The 23,337-nt window shown below is 45.1% G+C and overlaps 3 protein-coding genes across 3 annotated transcripts; 2 read left to right on the forward strand and 1 right to left on the reverse strand.

The window, feature by feature from the left end:
- Positions 1 to 37: 37 nt before the first annotated feature.
- Positions 38 to 5,396, forward strand: LOC108884711 (tetratricopeptide repeat protein 24). The gene is given in 15 exon segments (XM_018678766.2): positions 38 to 174; positions 1,080 to 1,314; positions 2,459 to 2,752; positions 2,842 to 3,043; positions 3,127 to 3,333; positions 3,430 to 3,558; positions 3,629 to 3,750; positions 3,822 to 3,902; positions 3,988 to 4,030; positions 4,032 to 4,059; positions 4,160 to 4,233; positions 4,329 to 4,434; positions 4,582 to 4,637; positions 4,738 to 4,777; positions 4,900 to 5,396. Coding segments are annotated over 14 exon segments (1,707 nt in total). The 5' UTR covers positions 38 to 174; positions 1,080 to 1,101; the 3' UTR covers positions 5,012 to 5,396.
- Positions 5,397 to 5,511: 115 nt separating this feature from the next.
- LOC127138922 (gonadotropin-releasing hormone II receptor-like) lies at positions 5,512 to 10,037 on the forward strand. The gene is made up of 4 exons (XM_051076315.1): positions 5,512 to 5,916; positions 7,400 to 7,940; positions 8,850 to 9,051; positions 9,141 to 10,037. The coding sequence occupies exons 2-4, from the start codon at positions 7,401 to 7,403 to the stop codon at positions 9,542 to 9,544; spliced, it is 1,146 nt and encodes a 381-aa protein (XP_050932272.1). The 5' UTR covers positions 5,512 to 5,916; position 7,400; the 3' UTR covers positions 9,545 to 10,037.
- Positions 10,038 to 11,183: 1,146 nt separating this feature from the next.
- LOC108884710 (immunoglobulin superfamily DCC subclass member 3) lies at positions 11,184 to 23,312 on the reverse strand. The gene is made up of 13 exons (XM_018678765.2): positions 23,178 to 23,312; positions 22,918 to 23,062; positions 22,499 to 22,629; positions 22,266 to 22,403; positions 22,007 to 22,165; positions 18,515 to 18,680; positions 18,189 to 18,439; positions 17,915 to 18,079; positions 17,552 to 17,740; positions 17,329 to 17,436; positions 17,122 to 17,242; positions 16,433 to 16,532; positions 11,184 to 15,442 (listed from the first exon to the last, which is right to left on the reverse strand). Exons 1-13 carry the CDS (start codon positions 23,212 to 23,214, stop codon positions 15,362 to 15,364), a joined length of 1,791 nt encoding a protein of 596 aa, XP_018534281.1. The 5' UTR covers positions 23,215 to 23,312; the 3' UTR covers positions 11,184 to 15,361.
- Between the last annotated feature and the right edge of the window lie 25 nt (positions 23,313 to 23,337).

The raw sequence follows: 23,337 nt of genomic DNA on the forward strand, positions 1-23,337 counted from the left end.
CACACACACACACACACAGTTGTTCCATGTTACCGTAGCAACCGACCCAAACTCCGTTAGCAGGTGGAGGTGTTTGCTAGCTGCACCTGCAGAAGATATTAATGTTTCCTCAGCGGAGACACAGGTGAAGAGTCAGAGCTCAGGATGGAGGAGCTTCACCTTCACCTGCAGACGGTGAGTGTTGGTGTTACCTGTCGACACCAGGTGAGCGGTGTGAGCACCTGTCAGCAGGTGAGTTAGCAGCACAGGGATCAGATTCAACATATGATCAATAAAATAAAATAAATTCATCTTTAATATGGTCATATCAAACAAGGTATCAGTAGATAGTTCAATTAAAGACTCATTTATTTACAGAGACTGAAGTAAACAGGTACTGCAGAGAGAATACACACTGTGCAGTGATGGCAATATTAAATACTATAATTCATAACATACATACATGTGATACAGGATGTTGTCATACAGTAAATAAAAACTGATCATCATTGATCAGCTGATTCCTCTGAGAAAATCAAGCTTTTCCCACATCAGTTATTTAAGACTTTATTCTAATGTAGGAAAAATCCTGCTGTGATAAAAACTCAACAACAATGAATCATTTAAATAAAAGAAGAAGTTGTTTTTACTCAGTAAAAGTACTTTTCTCTGTCTGAGTTCAGTTTGTTGAGCAGTGAGTTCACAGCTTCAGGTTCAAATATATTTCAGGTTTAATGTCAGAGATGTTGATGTACCTGATGTTTCCAGCAGAGGGCGCTGTCAGCTTTACATTCAGCTTCCACCAACAGAAACACACACTCCTCCAACAATAACACATTTAACTGAAGTTAGATTTCACTGAGTTTTGTTTTTAACATTTGTTGGAACATTTAACAGAGAAAACAGCTGCTGGTCGTTTCCATTAGATAAAATAAAAACATTAAATTTAAATCTTTGGATTCAGGTAAAATTAGAAACTTGAATCCATTTAGTTTTGTTTTCTGTTGATTTAATGATCAGTTCAAAGATCTGGACCCAAATCAAAGTGATCAAACAACCAATAAAGTGATCTGTATGTTGTTGTGTGTTTGTCTGCTCAGACTCGGTTCAGGTGAGTCCATCATGGCGTCTGATGTGTCTGCTCCAAGTGAGAAGGAGGTGAAGGTGATGAGGAAGAGGAGGGAGCGGGAGGTGAGGACGAAGGCCTCAGAGGCGTCCGAGGTTCAGACAGTCGACATCGAGGAATTAACGTCGGCCGGTCACCGAGCTCTGCAGGACGGACGAGCTGATGACGCTCTGAGGTGCTTCAAGAATGCTCTGAAGGCTGCAGGACAGGTGAGACTGTTAAGAAACCCTTATTCAACATGTGAAAAAAAACAGACATATATATATATATATATATATATATATATACATTCACACACACACACACAGAGGCAGTCCTGGATAGATTATTTTATTATTTTATTATTATTACATATAATCTTAAATACAAAAACGTAACTAGAACAAAGAAAAAACAAGATCAATAAATAAAATACAGTATATAAATTGCACATGCACATCATAACATGACCTTTCGCATTACCTTTTGCCAACACCGTCCGTTCACCCGTCAATCAACTGGATTCCGGAGTCACGTGACGTAAACAAATTTACGTAGATGATTTTATTTTATTTATTTACATTTTTCACATAACCCAATCAATTACGTGTAGGCATATGGGTCTATGTTAATTATGAAATACAATTTATTTGGAAGCAGTTTGTGTTGTGTGGCCTGGCATCAGTCTATCCCTCGCCCCCCTCCCCCTTGCCTCTTCATACACACACAACCTGTATGACTCTCAGCAGCAAGTTGACCTGACAATGAGGGCGCCCCAGCGCCCACTCCACTAACTTGACATGGAAATGAGCGGTAGTCTAGAAAACTGGCGAGTTTTGTTTCGAGTTTTGTTTTTGTTTTTGTTTTTTTGTTTGTTTCGCCCTCGTGCGCCCTCACATAGATTGCGCCCTGGGCGGTCGCCCACATTGCCCATAGCAAAAACCGGCCCTGGACCTATAGGTATGTTTTTGCTATCGCTACATAGCTAACGTTAGCATTAGCAGCTGTCTAGGAGAAATGTTGTGATTTCAACATCAAACTTTTCCTTACTCACCAACAGCTGTCTCCAGAAGTGGAAATCAACACTAGTGTTTTCCTTCTTGTTCATCCCCTCTTCTACTGAAGTTAGCATGCTAACCAGCTAACTCTGGCCTGTCTAATCACTTTCCGATTGCAACTCACTGTGGAGTTCAGTCTGTCCTGAAGAGCCCGGAGAACTACAACAAGTGTTAATAGTGACATTAAGAGTATCAGTAGCAGTAATACTAGTAGTAGTAGTAGTAGTAATTAGTAGTTGCTGTTAGTAGCTGCAGGAGTCATAAAACTCTTATTATTGTTGGTAATATGTTACATTTCCCATGATGCTCTGCTCAGCTGCAGGACTCCCGGGTCCTCCGAGCCTGTTCCTTTAACCTGGGAGCAGCCTACGTGGAGGTGGGAAGACCTCAGAAAGGACTGGACTTCCTGCAGCGGGCTCAGCCCGGTCCAAAGGCCGACCGGCTCCCGGACCTCCAGTTCAACCTGGCCCTGGCCCACAATGCACTGGGGCAGGATCAAGAGGCTGCCACCTACTTCCTGCAGGCCGCTCAGCTCTACAGGTCGCAGGGAGACGGAGGCAGCGAGGGAGACGCCTGCATGGAGATGAGCCGCTGCTACAGCAGAACACAGGTCAGAACCAGGACCTGGACCTGGATCTGGACCAGAATCTGAATCAGTGTGTGTGTACCAGGTGTTCACCGGGTGTGTGTGTGTTACAGGACTGGTCTCTGGCGGTTCAGGGTTTCCTCCGTGCAGCTGAGAGTTACAAAGTGGTAGACATGTTGGATTCTGCAGCCGCTGCCCTGAAAGAGGCAGGAAACCACATGATCCAATCAGATCAGTTCAGCCATGATGACATCATCAGCGTGCTGACGCAGTGTCAGAGTTTGACGGACAGCATCACAGACCCGAGGACGCTGGGTAATCGTCTTTATTAAACAGATCACCTGACTGATCATTAATGAACTGATTGATTAATCTGTCTACCTGCTCCTGTGGTCCAGGTGAGCTGTACCTGTCAGTGGGCGTGTCTTACTGCCGGCTCAGGTGTTTCCAGGAAGCGGTGCAGTGCTTCCAGCAGGCTCTGAGCCCCGCTGCTCAGCAGCCCCCCCTGCTGGCCAAAGTGCTGCACAACCTGGGAGCTGCTCTGAACTCAGTGGGCCAGTTCACACCTGCTCTGGGCTACCACAGGCTGGCTGCTGGACTCTACGGTCAGACACTGCACACCTGTCACACCTGTACACCTGTATACCTGTCACACCTGTACACCTGTCACACCTGTCATACCTGTACACCTGTGTATGCAGGCTCTCTCGGTTGCCGTGGCGACCAGGCTCGGTGTTTCAGTAACCTGGCGTTTGCCTGCAGTCAGCTGGGTGATGAGGAGGAGGCAGCAGAGAGCTTCATCCACGCTTTGCAGGGATTCAGAGACACAGGTAACAACACTAACTGCTTTACTAATGTTTATTAGTTTGTACTTATCTTCACCTGTCTGTCTGTCTCCAGGGGACCACCTGGCTCAGGTCCAGGTGTGTGAGTCGTTAGCAGAGTGTTACCTGAAGCAGAAGAAGCAGCAGAAAGCTGTTCAGTTGTACAAACAGGCTCTGAGCGCTCTGTCCCACTGCAAGGTAACAACAACACACCTGTCCTGAACCAGGTACAGTCAGACAGTACAGACAGTACAGTTTGTTGTTTTCAGGACGGTTCTGGTCGTGTTCGTGATCATCTGGTGGAGCGACTGACCGCAGCTCTGCAGCAGAGTCTGACCCTCAGTCTTCAGGTCTGATCACATGACCACAGCACCACCTTATGCCTCTAACATATTGATCTCATCTTTATTGATCTGTGACTGTTTTTTGATGCAGAGGCCACGCCCACGAGGACCCCTGTCCACCCAGGCCACACCCACAGCATTCACCTGACGAACAGCGTGTCAGGTAGCACCTGATCAGCTCCAACAACATTCACCTGTAACGTTGACACGATGTGACTCACCTGAGTCAAAACATCTTTTCTTCATCATCATCTTCCTCACAGGAAGTCTGACATCACACAGAGTCCAGGCACAGCGTCCAACCAGCAGCATGATGAGCAGAGGGGGGAGGGACCAGGTGAGTTTCACCTGTTACTGGTAAAAACAGTCACACTGTGACACTCATGATGTGTTGCTGTGGTAACAGCGTGGTGTCCAAACACTAACCAACAGGAGCAGAGGCCTCAGGTAGACAGGAAGCAACAGAGCATTGTGGGTCAGCAGAGGGCGGAGCCACTGAGGGACCTGAATACATGAGCATGGCACCTGGACTGCACAGGTGACAGGAAGTTTGTCGTGCTGATGTAAAATCTGATCTGATTTAAATCTAATCTAAATCTGATCTGCAGGTTAACTTCACCTGGGCCCAGAGCCACAGGTTGAGAACCTGTTTCCTCTGTAACAAACAACTGTTTTCTGTTTCCAGTTCGTACCAGTCAGACCAGCTACAGCACAGTGAGTCACTGGAACCCCACACACCTGGTGAACACCTGATTCATGTTTCATTCAAATTAAAAGTGATGGATCCACCACTGAATGTGACAAGAAGTGAAGGTCATCACGTACCTGTGTGTGTTTTCAGGTGAGCTGTGGTCGGACAGAGAGAACCTTCACACTGACAGGTAACTGACACCTGACACCTGTCAAACACAACAAACTTTATTTATAAAATGTTTTATATAAAAAAGATCCTGATTAAAAAAACGTTGTGAGCTGAGTGCTGATTGGTTGTTGTTTCTTGCAGTGAAACCTCATTGGTCCAGGAGACAGAGGCCCCGCCAACCAGCTCAGGTGACATCAGGGAGGCGACGTCCCTTGTGGGCAGGTGGAAGTCTAGGTTCTGTTTGCTGATGTAGACTCAGACAGGAAATCCACATGAGTTCAGATCCTGTCCCTCCTCCACAGCTGATAATGTCATCAGTTGTGTATTGATTATATATTGATCATCAGTGGGACTGAACTGTGGTTTCCATGGAAACGTGATCACCAGAAGGAAACAGTTTGATCCACGTCAGAAACCTGCAGAGACAGTTTTTAGTTTTGTTCTTACTGATATAGTTCACACCTGCTCCTGTATCACACCTGTTCTTGTATTATACCTGTATGTGCAGGTGTGATCATGTGTATGACTGTATAATATTTGTTATTTTGTTAAAATGAACCTAAACCTAAAAGATCAATCAATCAATCAATCAGTCAGTCAGTCAGTCAGTCAGTACCTGTGAGCAGCTAAATGAGATGTGGAGATTAAACTCAGGTCCTGAGTTTGACCTGATGATGTCAGACAGGTGTTTCCTGTTTCCTACGATCACATGATCAAACTGTGAATCAGCTGACGACTGATGATGTCATACCTGCAGCTCTGATGGTTTCAGCAGAAAATCTGACATTTAATTCATTAGAGATTGAAACTGCTGAGACACACACACACACACACACACACACACTATAACACACACTCTGTAATGTACACAGAGCTCCTCCTCCTCCTCCTCCTCCTCCTCCTCTGTGCTGCAGTCCCTCTTCAGTCAGATCAGAGCTGTTGCTGCTGCAGACAGGATCCTGAACTGATCCGGATCAGACCACGTTCTGTTACTCAGACTGGGCTTCACAGGTTCTCCTAGTTCTCTGTTGGTTCTCCTGGTTCTCTGTTGGTTCTCCTGGTTCTCCTGGTTCTCTCCTGTTGTTGGAGTGAAGAGACAACATGAGGAGGAGAGGAGGAGAACAGAAGAGTCCAACCTGAGGAGGAGAAAAGATTCAGGTAAAAACATTCATCCTTTCATAATAAAAGCCTCTCTGTAATCAAACAGACAGTAATGTGATTACTGTGGAATTATTTTGTCAGGTTTCAGTGGAGGAAAGAAACTAAGTACATTTACTCCAGTTCTGTATTTGTCTGAGGAATCAGCTCCATCATACGTCTGTTTACTGAGACTTTATCTGCAGCTGCTGTTAGAAATCACTTCTATTAACAATATCATAAACAAATATCAGCAGATTTGATTCTTTTTCTAAAATAAGTCTTTTTTCTTGAAATCAGGATTTTAAAATGTTTTTTATTTAAAGTTTAAAGTTTAGGTGAAAACTTTAAACAACCTGTAAATATGAAGCTGCTGCTGCTTAGCATAAACAGTGGAAACAGGGAAACAGTTAGCTTAGCTTAGCATAAAGACTGGAAACGAGGAAACAGTTAGCTTAGCATAAAGACTGAAAATGGGGAAACAGTTAGCTTAGCTTAGTTTAGCATAAAGACTGGAAATGGGGAAACAGTTAGCTTAGCTTAGCTTAGCTTAGCTTAGCATAAAGACTGGAAACAGAGTGAAACAGTTAGCTTAGCATCAAGTTGTGATTCAGGCAACATGTCAGCCAATCAGATGCAGTGACCTGCAGCTCTGCAGAGAGAAGTGGAGGTTACCAAGGTGACCATCAGGAATACACACACACACACACAGCTGAGTCTGCTGCCAAAAATAACTGCTGATGCTCTGTGCTGTAAACTGACCCGTGTGTGTGTGTGTGTGTGTGTGTGTGTGTGCGTGTGCATGTGCGTGTGTGTGTGTGTGTGTGTGTGTTACAGTACGTGTGTGTGTGTGTGTGTGTGTATTCATTTCAGAATAATCAATCACATTAATCTGATCATGTTTTGTTGTTTTTTCTGAAACATCAGTCTGACAACTACACACACAACTACACAACATCAGTAAAAGTACTCTGATCCTTGTGTGCGTGTGTGTGTGTGTGTGTGTTGTCCTCACAGAGCATCTTCAGGCAGTTTGTGTTTTCAGATTGAGTTTCAGCAGCAGTAAACAACATACACACACACACACACACACACACACACACACACACACACTCTGATTGATGTTTGTTCTTTAGTGATTTAGACCTGAACAGGTGAACTGGTCCAGGTCCTGGTCTCAGTCTCAGTCAGCTGACTCAGTTACCATGGAAACACCTGAGGTTCTTTAACGAGACTTTTATCTCTGATCTTTAATTAACACAGACAGACAGGAAGTCTCTGTCACAATAAGAGCTGACGGACTGTTAGCAGGCAGACAGACAGGTGGGCTACAGGCGTCCAATCACAGCACAGATGGATAAATCTGCTTCACTCAAACCATAAACAGCCTTCCTGTGTCTGCTGGTTCTCAACCTGAGGCTCAGGGCCCCCAGGAGGCCACAGATTAACTCTGAGGGGTCCCAGGAATCTCACCTGACCTGCGCCTCCTCCTCCTTCTCTGCAGGATGTCAGGTAACTGGTCAGTCCTGAGGCTGTCATCACTGGCCCCACCCACCAGCCCTGTAGCCCCGCCCCCTCCCAACAGCTCCCAGCACCCCCTTTTTTCAGACTGGGAGGCTCCCACTTTCACCCGGGCCGCTCAGTTCCGAGTCGGAGCCACCTTGGTCCTCTTCCTGTTTGCGGCCTGCAGTAACCTCGCCCTATTGGCCAGCGTGTGGCGTGGGCGTGGCCGTCGGTTGGCGTCTCACCTGCGGCCGCTGATGCTGAGCCTGGCGTCGGCTGACCTGATGATGACGTTCATGGTGATGCCTCTGGACGCGGTGTGGAACGTGACGGTGCAGTGGTATGGAGGCGATGTGCTCTGTAAACTGCTCTGCTTCCTGAAGCTGTTCGCCATGCACGCCTCTGCCTTCATCCTCGTCGTCATCAGCCTGGACCGCCAGCATGCCATCCTACACCCGCTAGATGCTCTGAGCGCACACCGCAGGAACCGACGTATGCTGCTGCTGGCCTGGAGCCTCAGCCTGCTGCTTGCATCACCACAGGTAGATATCAGCACAGGTAACACGTTAGCACAGGTAGATATCAGCACAGGTAACACATTAGCACAGGTAACACATCAGCACAGGTAGATATCAGCACAGGTAACACTGAGACCTTTACCCTTCTAAATATTTATTTTCTGTCAGAAAACAAGACAAGCTGCTGGTCGTTCCACCTGAGTCTCTGAACAATCATAGAGCAGATTTTAGTGAATCTGAGCTCTGATTGGCTGCAGATGCTTTAACTCTCTGCTCTGATTGGTTGTGTTTATTTGTCTGTTAGAGAAAAATCTCTTCACCTGTTCTCTGTCTCAGCTGCTGAATATTTCATAGGCTCAGCTCCACCTTCACTCTGTTTAACATGAATATTTATCAGATAATAATCTGCTGAAGGACAAAGTGAGGGGGCGTCCGTTGCTCTGATTAAACTGCAGATTACAGATGATGAAGTGTTCATTCAGCAGCAGATAAAGATAAGTTTATCATCAGCGACACCTCCTACACATGATTATAATGTAGTAAACTCTCTCTCAGGTGAAACCCTGAGCTCTAAATCCCTGCAGGAATGTTCTGGTTTCTGATGAAGAGATTAAATCTGAGAAACCTCCTGCTGTTAGCTCGGGCTAACTGCTCCCTTTGGTTTCTATAAGGAATGCTAGCAACGCTAAGAAGCTACAAGCTGGAAAACAGACGTTAGTTTCACTGAGCTGAGTAGCAAAAAGACTGTACACCTCCTCACCTGTCTGTCTGTTTACCTGTCTGTCTCTCGCCTGTGTCTGTTTACCTGTCTGTCTCTCACCTGTCTGTCTCTGACTGTCTCTAACTGTCTGTGTGTCACCTGTCTGTCTGTTACCTGTCTGTCTCTCACCTGTCTGTCTCTGACCTGTGTGTGTCTCACCTGTCTGTGTGCAGCTGTTTATCTTCAGGGCGATCAGGATGGAGGGCGTAGACTTCACTCAGTGTGCGACTCACGGCAGCTTCAGTCGTCGTTGGCAGGAAACTGTTTACAACATGTTTCACTTCATCACATTGTACGTCGTCCCCCTGCTGGCGATGAGCTGCTGCTACAGCCGCATCCTGCTGCACATCCACCATCAACACCTGAGGGAGAAAGGTAACACACACCTGTAACACACCTGTACCTGCGCTCCACATCACTGTGACATGGTGTGGTGTCACTGACAGAGCCCCTCCCCCTCTTAGCAGGTGAGTCGCACCTGCGTCGCAGTGGCACCGACATCATCCCGAAAGCTCGGATGAAGACTCTGAAGATGACGGTGGTCATCGTGCTGTCCTTCGTGGTGTGCTGGACTCCGTACTATCTGCTGGGGATTTGGTACTGGTTCCAGCCCGACATGCTGCGCTTCACACCTGAGTACGTCCACCACGCCCTCTTCGTGTTCGGGAACCTGAATACCTGCTGCGACCCTGTCATCTACGGCTTCTATACCCCGTCTTTCAGGGCCGACCTCGCCGCCTGCTGCCGCCGGACATCGAGGGGCGCCAATGCCTCTCCGCGATCTCCGGACCGGCTGTCCGCCAGGCAGGGTCCTCACAGTGGAGAGCATGAGTCGGACCCCGCCTCCAACAATCAGGCAGGAGACTGACAACAACCAATCAGAGGACAGAACTACATCAACAGGACCAATCAGAGGACAGAAGTACACCAACAGGACCAATCAGAGAACTACACCAACAGGACCAATCAGAGGACAGAAGTACACCAACAGGACCAATCAGAGAACTACACCAACAGGACCAATCAGAGGACAGAAGTACACCAACAGGACCAATCAGAGAACTACACCAACAGGACCAATCGGAGGACAGGACTACATCAACATGACCAATCAGAGAACTACACCAACAGGACCAATCGGAGGACAGGACTACATCAACATGGCCAATCAGAGGACAGGACTACACCAACAGGACCAATCAGAGGACAGATCTATATGCCAATTACCACCACAGACGTGTAGCTGCAGATTTCAGTTTAATATTTAAAATCCAGGTTTTTCTTTGGCGTGATTTTTTTTATTGTGTCTGTTCTTTAAAACATATTTGTCAATAGAATCAGAATAAAGTCATGTAACAGAGTCTGTGATTCTTCTTGGGTTTGAGCCTGGGGCTTTTCTGTGTGGAGTTTGCATGTTCTCCCTGTGTGGGTTCTCTGTGGGTTCTCCGGCTTCCTCCCACAGTCCAAAGAACTGCAGTTTAGATTAACTGGCGACTGTAGGCGTGAATATCAGTGTGAATGGTTGCTTGTCTCTATGTGTTGGATGCGATGGACTGATCATCCGTTCAGGGTGTACCCAGTGACAGCTGGGATAGGCTCCAGCCCCCCCCCCCACGACCCTTAACAGAAAAGCGGTATAGATAATGGATGGATGGATGTGATTCTTCATTTGTCTCTGAACTGAAACCTGGACGTCACCTCATTAATCAGTTTAAATCTTTATGCATCGTCACTTTCTGAATCTGAACCTGCAGAAACACTGATGAGAAGATTTTATTCTCCGAGCACAACTGATTCTATTAGAATCTAAACACTAGCTTCTTTTTCATGAGACTCTGATCAGAGGTGACTGTCCCCTACAGCTGATTGATCAGACTGATTGATCAGAGAAGGTCATCAGACAGAAATCAGTAACAGGACCTTTCTCCTTGTTGTCATGATAACAGTAACAAACGTGGTTAATGTTGGTGAACGGACTCAGTTTGGTTCAGTTCAGGGAAAGATAGTGGTTTGGGTTAAAACCAGAGAATTCTGTTGCTCTTTATACGTTATCGACTTCCCGTCATAATCACTACGACCACTAGATGTCGCTGAACAACTAGACTAAACTGTGGGTGGTAATAAACTCCTGCACAGAAAAAAACTGAACCAGGTGAAGGTCTCCTGTTCAGCTAAAAACAAAGTCACAGCTGATCAATCAGTCTTTGCTGATTATTCTAATGCAAATAACCTTATAACCTAATAAGGCAACTTTTTTACTCTTGTACTATCGGTGTAAAAAAAATGTATTTCCTGGAACTTAATTGTAATTTTAGATAATCAATAATCAGCTCTTTAAGAGACAAAGATGATTTTATCCTGAAATAAAACTGATTAAATGACAGATGAGATGAGGGTGAGAACAGTGATCAGCTGAAGCTGTTGTCTGAACACAAAATAAAAATAAAAAGACAAATACACAAAACAAACAACACATCAGTTTAAACAGAATAAATACGAGAGGAATCAGTTTTCTACTTCAGTTTTATTTGGTTTTCATGTGTCAAATCATCAGAAGAGAAAAATTCTCAGATGGTGAAAAACATTAAAAACACAAGAGAAACAAAAAGTTCAGCCCAAAACTCAAAAACTCCACACTGAAAACATGAAACTACACAGCATGAAGGTCCGCACATGAAGGATCAAATCAAACCAAAGTTCATGTAAATTTTACCTAAATTTATCGGTTTGGTGTCGACAGAAATAATTGAGGTGTGAATCTGTTTTTGGATCAAACTCCTGAAGTTTCTCTGTTTCTCTTCCATCTGTTCTGTTCTGTTTAAAAAGCAATTTAAAGCTTTGGGATACTTTTTTAAAATGACACATTATTGAAAATAAAATGTTTTGAGAGAAAAGAAATCAGTAACATTAAAGCCTCACTTTTCTCATTGGTTCTAGCCTTCATTCACTACAATCTCTACATCTTAGTTTTAGTTTCTACAGCGTGTCCACAGCAGGAGGCAGGCGGAGGTAGTCGTAGAGTTTAAATTAACAAGAAGACTCAATAATCAGGTTTTTATATAAAATAACACTGAACATCTATGGAAAATATGGCTTAGAAATCTCATGTATGGCTTATTATTAAACATGACTAATGTCCATTGTAAAAAGTCTAAATCAAACCTGAGAGGAGTTTAATCAGTCACTCTACCTTCAGCTGAAAACACAACTTTTCTCAAATTCTAGAAACATTTTCACATCATTCAACTACCAACAAAAATAATCAGGGAAAATCAAACAATATTAAGAACAGGAAGCGGTGGGGGGGTGGAAATAATTATGATATTATTAGCAATAATAATAAACAAATTTAAATGGTCTTCTTCACAGGTTTTCATTTTGGCAGAATTTCCTCTTCACCACCAAACAGCAGCGACTGAAAAATAAGAATGAACTGAAAGAAATAAGTTCTAGAAAAAGAACTGAAATTATCGACAAGTTCAATAAAACATTTTAGTTTGTTCTGTTTTTAAATTCTTAGAAAAACTCGGCTCATTTCAGAGCAGAGAGGAAGGCAGCGAGGGCTCTGACCTGACAGTGACCTTTGACCCCAAGGACAGCATGACGCCTGACTCGACACTTGACTCAACATGACTCAAGGTGACTTGAACAGCCTCAATGTTACTTGATGACTCATTGATGTGACTCGACTTGTCTCAATGAGACTTGCTGTAACTTGAAACTGGGCATTACTTGTGACTCGGTGTTACTTAACAACGCTAAATGTGACTAGATGCGACTCAGTGAGAACTGAAACTCACAAGACTCGTGACGGGGGACACGATGTAACTTGATGGGACTTGTTTGGTCAACATGGACTGAGCTGACTCGTAGTGACTCATCTCCATGAGACTTAATGTCACCTCAGTGTGGTTTCATGAGACTCGCTGTAACTAGGTGAGTCTCATCGAGTCACACTAAACTGACTCAATGTGACTTGAGACTCGATGTTGAAACTGAAGTTTCAGCAGACTTGATTCACTGTGACTTGATCTGACGTGACTTGAAGAGAGTCTCTGTGACTCATTAACCTTCCCTAACATTCTGGTCATAGTTTGAACTCAAATAAATGTTCGTCAGACTGAACTGTTTGAGTCAAAAACTTCTTCAGGCTTCAGCACCTGAAGGACTTGAGGTCTGGGGGTCTCTGGGTAACGGGGTCTCTCCGTCTTAGGTTCACTGTCAGTATCAGAGGCAGAAGCTGTAAAGACATTCAACCACAAACTGAACACACAGACTCTCTGTGGCTCTAAAGGACCGAGGTAATAAATCAGAGTAATTCTCGAGCTTTTGGTCGACGTGTTTCTATCGTTTTCACTTATTTGGTTTCTGACTCATTATTTAAACACACGGAGCTCTTCATATCACAACATATGAAAAAATATATTCACTTATATGTTAATCTGAAATACAAAATGTGACAGTGAGTATCTCTTTTGGTTTGGTTTGTTCTTCAGCTCTGGGAACAGGAAGCAGAGTGAAAACAAACTGTTTGCACAGGAAATGGATGAAAACTGTTTTTTATCTTTGGACATTGTTCAGTTTGTTTTTAAAGAACATTTGAAGTTTGGCAGAAACCGACAGAAAGCTGCTGTTCATCTACAGAAAGGTTCAGACATTAACTTCAGACGTTATCAGACATCAGAGGTCAGTTTAAACATGGTGGCGCACACCTGGCAGGTGACAGGAGGTGGCTGCCTCCGCAAAAATAAAACATAAAAACTTTAGTTAAAAGTCGGGACAGGAAAAGTCAGAGAGGTCCAGAATCCGAACTCTCCTGTTTCACTGGTTTGTCTCTCACATGTTCGACTCTCTGTCGACTGAACTCCTCATCACTTTCTCTCAAGTGAAGGTGAGATTTCTGCAGAGGAGGAGGCGTCTCCATGACAACCAGCAGAGGAGGAGGCGTCTCCATGACGACTAGCAGAGGACAGACTTCAGTCAGGTAACTTCGAACCATCAAACGTCCCCATTGCAGTTCAGGTTAGTTTTCCAACGTCTCCAGTGAGCTTCAGGACCCAAATTGTCCAACGGACTCCAGAGACTCTGGACTGACGAAGACCAGGACTACAGTTCATTACTGGACTGAAAGTTCATCTAGAAGCAGCAGGAAAGGTCACACACCCAGAAAATATATGAAGTTTTTTAAAGAAAACCAAAGGGTCCTTCAATGCTGAAAGTTCTGAAGCAGGTTTCTGAAGTGTTTAAGGTTTTAAAGGTTTTTTTTTACCGAAGCTGAGATCTGGAGCAAGTTGGTCAGGTGTTCAGTCCAGATTCTGGTCTCTGTGGCTGTTTCTCTGCTGTGATGGTGGAAACTTGGGACGTTGTTGGAAAAACCTACTGATTCCAGAAGGTCTGAAGACCCTTAAATCAGTTCTGAAGCAGACTTATGGACTGTAAAAGCTACAACACAACCAAGACAAACTAAGACGGTGTGGTGTGGTTTGGTTTGCAGCAAGGGTTAAGGAGGGTGTTGGGTGAGTTGGAGGAGGTTTTTGGGTCCGTTGAAGCAGCACTGGAGGTGGGTGGAGTCAGACAGGAAGTGACAGTCAACAGTCAAACAAAAACACAAACTCAAAGAGCTGAGATCCTTTTCTTCTTTCATCAGCTTCTCTTGTAGGAGGACTACGATGGACAGGTCCATTGGTTCAGACGAGCAACATTCAGAGATCAGAGGGTTTCTTGGTGATGGTTGGGTTCAGGACATCGGCATTGGTACAAAAAAGGTAGAAAAAATGGCAAAGTGGCTCCGGAAGAGCCTTTTGGTTTCAGGGAGGTTAGCTTGACCAGCAGCAGGAGGAGGCTAACGGTTGCCTGTAGCTCAGGCATTTGGCGTTGAGCCTGAGGTAGCTCTCTTTGGAGGTAAAGAGTTTGGTGGAGGAGTCAGGGGAGGGAGTGAGAGAAGGAGGGAGGAAGGAGAACAACCAGCTGACAGTCAGCCTCCTCTACGTCCTGACCTGAGGCGAACTCGGTGAGAAAAACAAACATTAAAATGCTAAAGCAGAGCAGAGGAGAGTTAACGTCCTCTACAGACACCGGCTGACCAGAGAAATAATAAATCCCTTTGGCTCTGGGTCTCAGAGGGCCAACACGCCACAGGTGAACTACCTGCTCAGGTGGGTTTATCCTCTGAGGACCCGGTCTCTGGTCAGATCAGCAGAAGGCCTCATCGTCTCAGGAAACTCGGCACCGACGGTGACAAACTCAAAATTACCAAACTGAAAAAAAGGTTTTGGTTTCGACAGCAAACATCCAGGACGCCGCAACGTCAGCATCTGATACCACATGGGAATCAGCCAGGGTCACATGAGTGACGAGTTATCGACAGTCATGCATTTTTAAGTATTTTTAAGATCGAATCAGAAGAATTCAGCTTTGGTTTCAGTCTGAAGACAAAATCATCATGAATTGGAGTCAAAGCAGACGGACATCTGGACTGGGCCTGAGGGTGAGGTGGATTTGTTCGTCCCCTGTGGTATCAGATGCTCTCTGGATGATCCTCAGACAGACGTCTCAATAATCTCAACGTTTAACTCTCAGTCATTCATAAAGGCTGAAGTGGCTGTAAGGCTGTCAGGAGCAAAGGAGGAGACTCAGGCTGGAGTTCAGGAGGAGGGGGTGGGGTGGGGGGAGTAGTTATGGTGTTTTATCCAGTGCCTGTCCCGGGCTGGATGGGTGGACTTGGTTCAACCATGACCATCACTGGAGGAGGGGTGGAGTCACATCTCTGTGGGCGGAGCAAACTGTTAGATTATAATAAAAACCCTGAATAAATAGAAACGTGACATGATCTGAGAGGGACCAAACTACCAAAATAAAAGCCCTTTCAGAAGGAGTTTCATCAGTGACAAGTGGTCGACTCAGTGATCGAGTTTAACTTTCTAAGAAGAAAGGCTTTTGTAGAAGAGCTCAGAGCTAAATGAAATGACCAGTTGGAAGCTTAGTGGTGGAGACGTTGACGTCATGTGACCGTGGTGTAGTTGGTTTATAGCCAAATAACATTAGCTTCTATACTTCTGGAGATTGGATTTAGGCTTCAAACATCAGAACAGTGGTGTTCATCTGTGAAGATTATCTGATCAACTAAACCTGAAGGATCAGAAACTTTAGTTGGTCACAATTTATTTTCTGGAATAATCCAAAACACTATGAAAAAATCCCATTGGCTTTTTGTGGAGGGAACCAGGCTGATGGCTAACTTCAGGACTGGATCATCACTGTGGGACTCTGTATAATCAACACATATGATGACAAATATCAATAAAAACAATCATCACAGAAACAACAACAACTTGACCATTGAGATTAATCAAACGGTTTTGTCTTCTTCACTTTCATTAAGACACAAACTGAAAACTACACTCAGTTTTCTGATCAGGCTGAATCTGTAGAGGAAATCATTTATGGAACCAACAGAAAGTCATTCATAACAATGCACATACAAACTGAGTCAGACTGGGAGCAGTCGACAGAATCTGAACCTCTTCATGTTTTAATGAACATGAGGGTAAATCACACCTGTTTCCATGCCAACACATCAATGACGAAGATGTGGAAGTTAAGAACGCACTAATGAGACGAAGATTTCACAAAATGATGACAGGTTTAACGGTAGCAGAGAGGTTACCATGGTTACCGGGACAAATGGAGACAGGTGACGGTCCTCACTGAGGAAGGTGTAAAGAGTCAGCTCTGTGTGTGTGTGTGTGTGTGTTACCTGGCTCAGCTCGATGCTCTCAGGTGTGAGACCTTTAGGACCTCTGACACCGTTCAGAGTGGGCGGAGCCTCCCAGCTCGCCGCCTTCCTGCAGATCAGACTGAACACAGAGCAGAGGAGTTAACACAGTTCACTGAGTTGAAAACTAAACACACATTTAAAACACTTTGAACTGTAGTTTCTGTTCTGTCAAAATCTGTGTTTTTATTTCTGAACATTTGATGAGTTTGACTGAAAATAAAACAGAAAAACACATGTTCATAATAAATCTGATTATTATTATGGACAAACTCCATATTCATAAATTAAATTTACAGGTAACAAACCAGGTTTTATTGTTTTTAGTGAAGAGTTGAAGCAACATGTTCTATCAATTAGTCTTTGAAACAAAAGCTTTTAAACATGTTTGTCCTGATTTATCTTTACACAGATCTTTACTCTCCGACGCCCCCTTGTGTTTAAAATGTTTTCCTTTATTTTCATATGAACATCACTGAGCTGTTGGTGAACCACTGATTACTGTTCTGTTAAAAAAATTAAAATTAAAATAAAGTTTTATTGAAAAAAACACAGAACAGAGTGAGGAAGAGGAGGACTAATGATGAATGTCTTACCTGTATCCCAGCAGGATGAAGAGCAGAGGATGATGATGATGATGATGATGATGATGGTGGTGATGAAGGTCTTACCTGCGTCGGTATCCCAGCAGGATGAAGAGCAGGCAGCAGAGGATGCAGGCGAGGCCACTGTGAACACCGATCAGCAGAGTTGATGTCGAGCCGTTGGATTGGTCACAGTTACAGCTTGGACCTGAGAGAGACAAGACCACATCAGACTGGGTCCACTGGTCTCAGTGGAGGGATCAGAGGTCAGAGGTCAGGGGATGGGGCTCCTACCCGGTGCGGTGTTTCCTCCCTCAGCCAAAGACACCAGGCGGCGGTTGGACGGACTGTCTCCGTTCCCATTAAACGCCACGAGCTGGATCTCATAAACCGCTGCTGGTTCTACAGGAGGAGACAACTGTTAGCTTAGCTTAGCATAAAGCCTGTGAGCAGGGGGAAACTCTTAGCCTAGCTTAGCACAAAGTGTTAGCCTAGCTGTCCCTTTAAGTGGACTGACCCAGGTGGGAGATGGTGTGGGTGTTGATGTGTCCTGGGAAGGTCTCCTGCCCATGGACGTCTGGGTTGGAAACCCCGCGGTACTCCAGTCTGAAGCCCTCCAGCCTCCCTGGTTTACTGGGCAGCTCCCAGTACACCTGCATGGCCGTCTGGTTCAGGACCTTAGTGAAGAAACTGGGAGAACTGGGAACTGTGGGACAGAGATGGAGACCGGCTGTGGTCACATGGTTGAACTTTATAGTAACGTATAACTACATGAACACAACTTTGATTTTGGGCCATCAAAGAGTTTAAGGTGGATGTAATCAAAGAATTTAAGGTGGATGTAATCAAAGAGTTTAAGGTGGACTTGTAGAGGCCATACCTCCGCCCAGCGTGGTGGCGGTAATAGTGTTGGACTGCTGGCTGCCTCCCAAAGCAGAGTACGCCTTCAGGTAGATGGAGTAGGTGATGGCAGCTTCCAGGTTGTTGAACTCATGTCTGAAGGTGGTTTTACTGACGGCTTCCTGCAGCTCTGCACTGTCCGGCTCTGAGGACACACAGAGGTCAAAGGTTACAGGTCAGAGGTTAAAGGAAAAGGTCTAGGACAGAACATAATCTTATTCTGATCTGAGGTCTGATCTGAGGTTTGCTCTCACCGCCCAGCCGTCGTATGTGCAGCACATATCCGATTATCTGCTGGCTGACTCTCTCCGTCGGCTGATCCCAGGTCAGCTGCAGGCTGTTGGAGCTCAGGGCCGTGGCCTGGAGCCCAGCGGGGGCTTCGGGCAGCTCGGGCCCCTGGCTGATGGCGAGGCGGGCGCTGGCCTGGTTGGTGCCGGCGCTGTTCTCGGCGATGCACTGGTAGATGGCCTCGTCCTCGGGCGTGATGCGGGTAATGGCGAGCGTCCTGTGGGGTGAGACAGAGAGACGTTAGTTCCTCCCCCGGCCTCCCTCCGGTCAGCCGTGAGACTCAGGGTCTTACGTGTTTCCGTTGGTGAGCTTGACGTTGCCACTCGGCGTCAGCAGTTTGCCGTTCTTCAGCCAGATGAGGTGAGGATCAGGGACGCCGGACGCCGTGCAGCTGAAGACAGCACTGCCACCTGCTGGTCTGGAGACGGACTGAGGCCACTGCACGAACTCTGGAGGAGCTGAACACAGACACAGAGGATCAGTACACCTGAGGATCAGTACACCTGAGGATCAGCTGCAGACACGTTGTTCATGTAGTACTATTCTGATTATTGATTATTTGCGAATATTTGTTAAGGTGTCAGAGTAAAAGTCGAAGTAAAACTAAGTTCAAATACTTTCTATACTTTTATTTTATATTATTATTTTTTAAAGTTGAACTTTTGTATTTTGTCGCATGAAATGTGTGCAGTTACTGCAGCTGTCAGATACATGTACTCGAGTACAGCAGTACATTTGTTCTGTAGTATGAGTGTGAGTCCAACAGGGGGCAGCAGAGGCTGAGACCCTGACCCTCAGTGACTGAATCTGATTAAAACTTTATTGATAACAGAGAGACTGATGTCATCACAGCCGATCTGAAAACACCTGTTTTAATTTTTGTTTTTCAGCTGATCGATCCACTCTGATCAATAAACTGAATTTAAACCTTTAACACACAAACACTGTTTAAACAACATGAGCTTTCACAAACAGGATTTAAACTGATGCAGATTCATGAATTATTAAACTCCTGACATGAGTTTTATTTTGATTTTATTTTGATTATTTTTCCTAATATTCAGTCCAGATAATTTTCTCTTTCATTTGTGAAATTGTTTTAATACAAATAAAGTTTATTATTAATTAACTCGTTATTTTTTTTACATTTGATACTAAAGAACATGTTTTCTGTTTCTTTCAGTTTTTATATAAAGTTAATAAACAACAGAACTGAAGTGTTTGTGTGCTGATGTTTGACTTATTTATGTTTATTCTTCATGTTTATATTTGTTTATATGTGTTAATGTTTATTCTTCATGTCTCTAAGTTTAAACACTTCATATTATTTCTGTTTTCTTCTTCTTCGAGCTGAAACTCGTGTGAACGTGAACTTCAACTCGTCTTTGTGCTTGAACTCCACTTTGACCTCTGACCCCCCCCCCCATCAGACAGACAGGTGCTGTCTCGCCTCCGCCTGGTCCGTCTCCACGGAAACAGAGAGACCACAGACACACATGTGTCTCCATCACCTCCTCTGACCTCCTGAAGCCCCGCCCCCTGCTCCTCTGTATGTTAGAGGGAGGGGTCAGAGGTCGGGGGCGGGGGGGAGGGGGTGGGGGGGGGCGGTGTGAATGGGATCCATTTATCATGGGGTTGGGGGGCAGAGGGGGGGTTTATTAACAGAGAAATAAAGTTGATTTGTGGAGAGAGACGACCTTTGACCTTTAACGCAGAACAACACTTCAATGAGTTCAAGAGCAAAACACACACACACAGAACCAGCTGATCAGTTGAATCAGTGTTTCTTTTTAAAGTAACCAGTTACTTCACTGCAGTAAAAATACTCCAGGATGAGTTCAGGTTTCACTATTTCAGCTTTCTTCTATAAAATATAATAATATTGGATCAATACTCAGATTAAACTAATCAATCTCACTTTATTAGAGACGCCTGCGAAGTCTGATCCAGCAGCTCAGATCTACCTGTGACTTTTCCAAACATGAAGGGTCAGAATATTAGGAACACGTCCTCAACACCTACAGACGTCCTGCAGATACAGACACTGATACAGGAGCAGGTGTAGTGGACTGTACAGGTGGAGTACAGGTGTTCCTAATAAAGTGATCACAATGTGTTTCCATTTAAAAAAAAACAAACTACAAATATTTTTATTCTGTTTGTTGAAATAAAATAACTGTTAATACAGCGGAGCATCAGGATGTGTGTTTTGTGTTGTGTGTGTGTGTTGGGTTGTGTTGTGTTGTTGTGTATCAGACTGTGACAGACGGACTCTCAGTCTGGATAAAGTCCTCATTGTGAAGTGGGACTCTTCACATGCTAATCCATTATTCTAATGAAGCTCTGAGTCTGGGAAACACACACACACACACACACACACACACACACACACACACACACACACAGAGCCTGGTTGACCTCTGACCTCTGAGAGGAGGAGGTGTCAGAGGCTGCAGGTCTCAGATTAAACCCCCCCTCCCCCCACACACACATCACTCCCTCCAGCAGTCTGCTGTGATGGAGGTTAGAGGTCAGAGGTCAGAGATTCTCAGGTTCAGTCTCTGCTGATCTGTCTGAGCTGAAACATCAACACAACGTTTTAGAAACGTTTAGAAACCTTCTCTGAAGGTTTATAGAGGTTGTTAATGTTTCTCTGCTTCCTTCATGTTCTTCATGTTCCTCATGTTCCTCTCTGTGTGTGAACATGTTCAGAGGTACTGAATCTTGTTAAATATCTGTTTCTAAATGTTTGTCGTCTCTGAAGTTTCTCAATCTTAAATATTTAAAAATGATAAAAACATCAGTGAAGATCCAGAGAGACTGTGAAGGTTCCTGATCTTTATATTCTAACCATACAGCAACAACAACAAGGATAATAATAATACTAATAATACTACTACTACTACTACTAATAATAATAATAATAATAATAATAATGATGATAATAATAATAATATCTTGGTTGTTGTCGTCAGTCGTCATGTTTCTCTGCAGCTGGAGTCTATTTTTTCTTCTTTGTGTCTTTGTTCTGACTGAAGCCCCCCCACACCACCACACCACCACACACAAATCTGATTTACAGAGCAGGCCAGAGGTCAGAGGTCAGAGGTCGGGGGTCAGGGGTCAGACAGCAGCAGACTGAGCTGAACTTGACATTCAAGAACAAACTCACACACACTCTGCCTGTCTGACAGACGACACTCGATGATGTGTTTACACACTCGAGTTCAAGTTCAACTGCAAACAGACGAGTCTGAGACTGAGACCTGAACAGAGACCTGATCAATAAATCAGCAGCTGATCGATTTAAACTGGTTTCTGCTGAACTCAGACCCAGAACCTTCAAAACCTTCAGATTCACTGTGGAACATTTATAGACCGTCACTGATGTTCAGGAACGTTTGATAAATATTTCAGATTCACAACATGCAAGAACCTTCAGACACAACAACAAACATGTAGGAACAATTAAACATCGGCCATGTTTGTTTCCTCTGATGTGGAGCTGCAGAGTCCAGATTCTGGTTGTTGGTGGTGAATCTATTAGGTTGTGATGTGTTGGACATCACACACTATAAGAACACAACTGTGACAATCTGATGTGATCTGTCCTCATGTGTGTATCTCTCATGTTTTCTACATCAGTCTGGATTTTAAAAATCTGTTAGTGTGAGTCAGGATTTAAAGACTGAGTCAGACAGCTGCTGAAAACATCTGGATCTGTTCAGATCCACATCAAACCTGCAGGACCAGAGACGACCGAAGGTCTGTGTTGTTGTCTCACCTTGAACCACGAGTCGTCCGAGTGCCGTCCTCCTGGACCTGCTGCCCGGTCTGTTCGCTGAACAAACATAAACTCCTGAGTGCTGCAGAGTCGCATCAGAGATCATCAGGTTCCCTGTTCCCAGGACCTGGATCCCCTCCACCCCAATGGACCGCCCGTCTGAGGGACAGAGACACAGAGACAGGTGATCAGGTGATCAGGCTGGTTCAATAACAGACAGTGAAGGTGTTGTTATGGAGGTTTGTGGTGGAGCTGTTACCTAGGCGACTCCAGGACACGATGGGGCGGGGGTTTCCTGTGGCGATGCACTCCAAGATGGCGGTCTGGTGGACGTTGATGGTGAGGTTCTGAGGACCGGACAGGATGACGGGCTCCTTGTAGATCCTGGATCCTGCAACTGGACCCATAGAGACCAGAACAGATCAACAACACAGGGACTCAGAGACCTCATCAAACCTGAACCTCTGAGGGTCGGTCTTTGTCTGGTCTTACCGGTGACGGACAACTGGGCCTCATGGCTGTATCGTGTGTTTGCGATATTTGAGGCGACGCAGCGAAACAAACCGCTGTCTGTTCTGCGAACACCGGTGATCTGCAGGATGCCGTTAGGAAGCAGAGTGTACCTGAACGACACGAAACACTCGTTAAAAACACTCGTTAAGGACATGTCTTCAGTACAGTTTGGTAAAAACACTTCTCTTGGTCCTCATCAGTGTTCAGTCATCATTACATGACCTCAGTGTGGATGTGACCACCTGTAATCATGTGACTGAAGTTCTACATTTAGGTCATGTGATCCATCTCCATGACAACTGAGCAAACTCCATCCACTGATGAAGACCATGACATTTGGTTGAAACTCCAGTTTATAACTTGACATTAATGTGACTGTGTGAGTGTTAAAAACACACCTGGGGTCCTCTGTGCTCAGTGGCTGTCGGTCTCTCTGCCAGGTGATGTTGGCCTCTGGGATTCCATTTACCTGACAGGTGAGTCTGGCCACGCCCCCTTCGTCCACGGCAACAGACTCTGGGTGAGACAGGAACTTGGGGAGGGCTGAGGGGGGAGGGGGGAGGAGGAGAGAGTGGTAAATACATGATGCTGAATGTTGTGTTTATCTTTGTGTGATAATGCTGTGGTGTACCAGACCCCCCGACCCCCGCTCACTCACAGGCCAGCTGGACTCGGGCCTTGCGGCTGATCAACATCCCGTAGTGGTTCTGTGCGGCGCAGTCGTACTCTCCGGCATCCGTCTCGTTGCTCTCTCGTCTCTTGGAGAAGTTCCTGATGAGCAGCGTCCCGTTACCGAGCACTGCCGCCCTGACGCCAGT

This window comes from Lates calcarifer, linkage group LG15, assembly GCF_001640805.2.
Source record: "Lates calcarifer isolate ASB-BC8 linkage group LG15, TLL_Latcal_v3, whole genome shotgun sequence".
In the NCBI taxonomy this organism is placed as follows: domain Eukaryota; kingdom Metazoa; phylum Chordata; class Actinopteri; family Centropomidae; genus Lates; species Lates calcarifer.

Coding starts and splice junctions, on each gene's coding strand:
- LOC127138922 (XM_051076315.1), top strand. CDS start 7,401: ATGTCAGGTAACTGGTCAGTCCTGAGGCTGTCATCACTGGCCCCACCC. Junction 7,941..8,849: donor TGCTGCTTGCATCACCACAG/GTAGATATCAGC, acceptor GTCTGTGTGCAG/CTGTTTATCTTCAGGGCGAT. Junction 9,052..9,140: donor TCAACACCTGAGGGAGAAAG/GTAACACACACC, acceptor TCCCCCTCTTAG/CAGGTGAGTCGCACCTGCGT.
- LOC108884710 (XM_018678765.2), bottom strand. CDS start 23,214: ATGTTGATCAGCCGCAAGGCCCGAGTCCAGCTGGCCT. Junction 17,437..17,551: donor CCACACCATCTCCCACCTGG/GTCAGTCCACTT, acceptor CTCCTCCTGTAG/AACCAGCAGCGGTTTATGAG. Junction 17,243..17,328: donor GGGAGGAAACACCGCACCGG/GTAGGAGCCCCA, acceptor TGTCTCTCTCAG/GTCCAAGCTGTAACTGTGAC.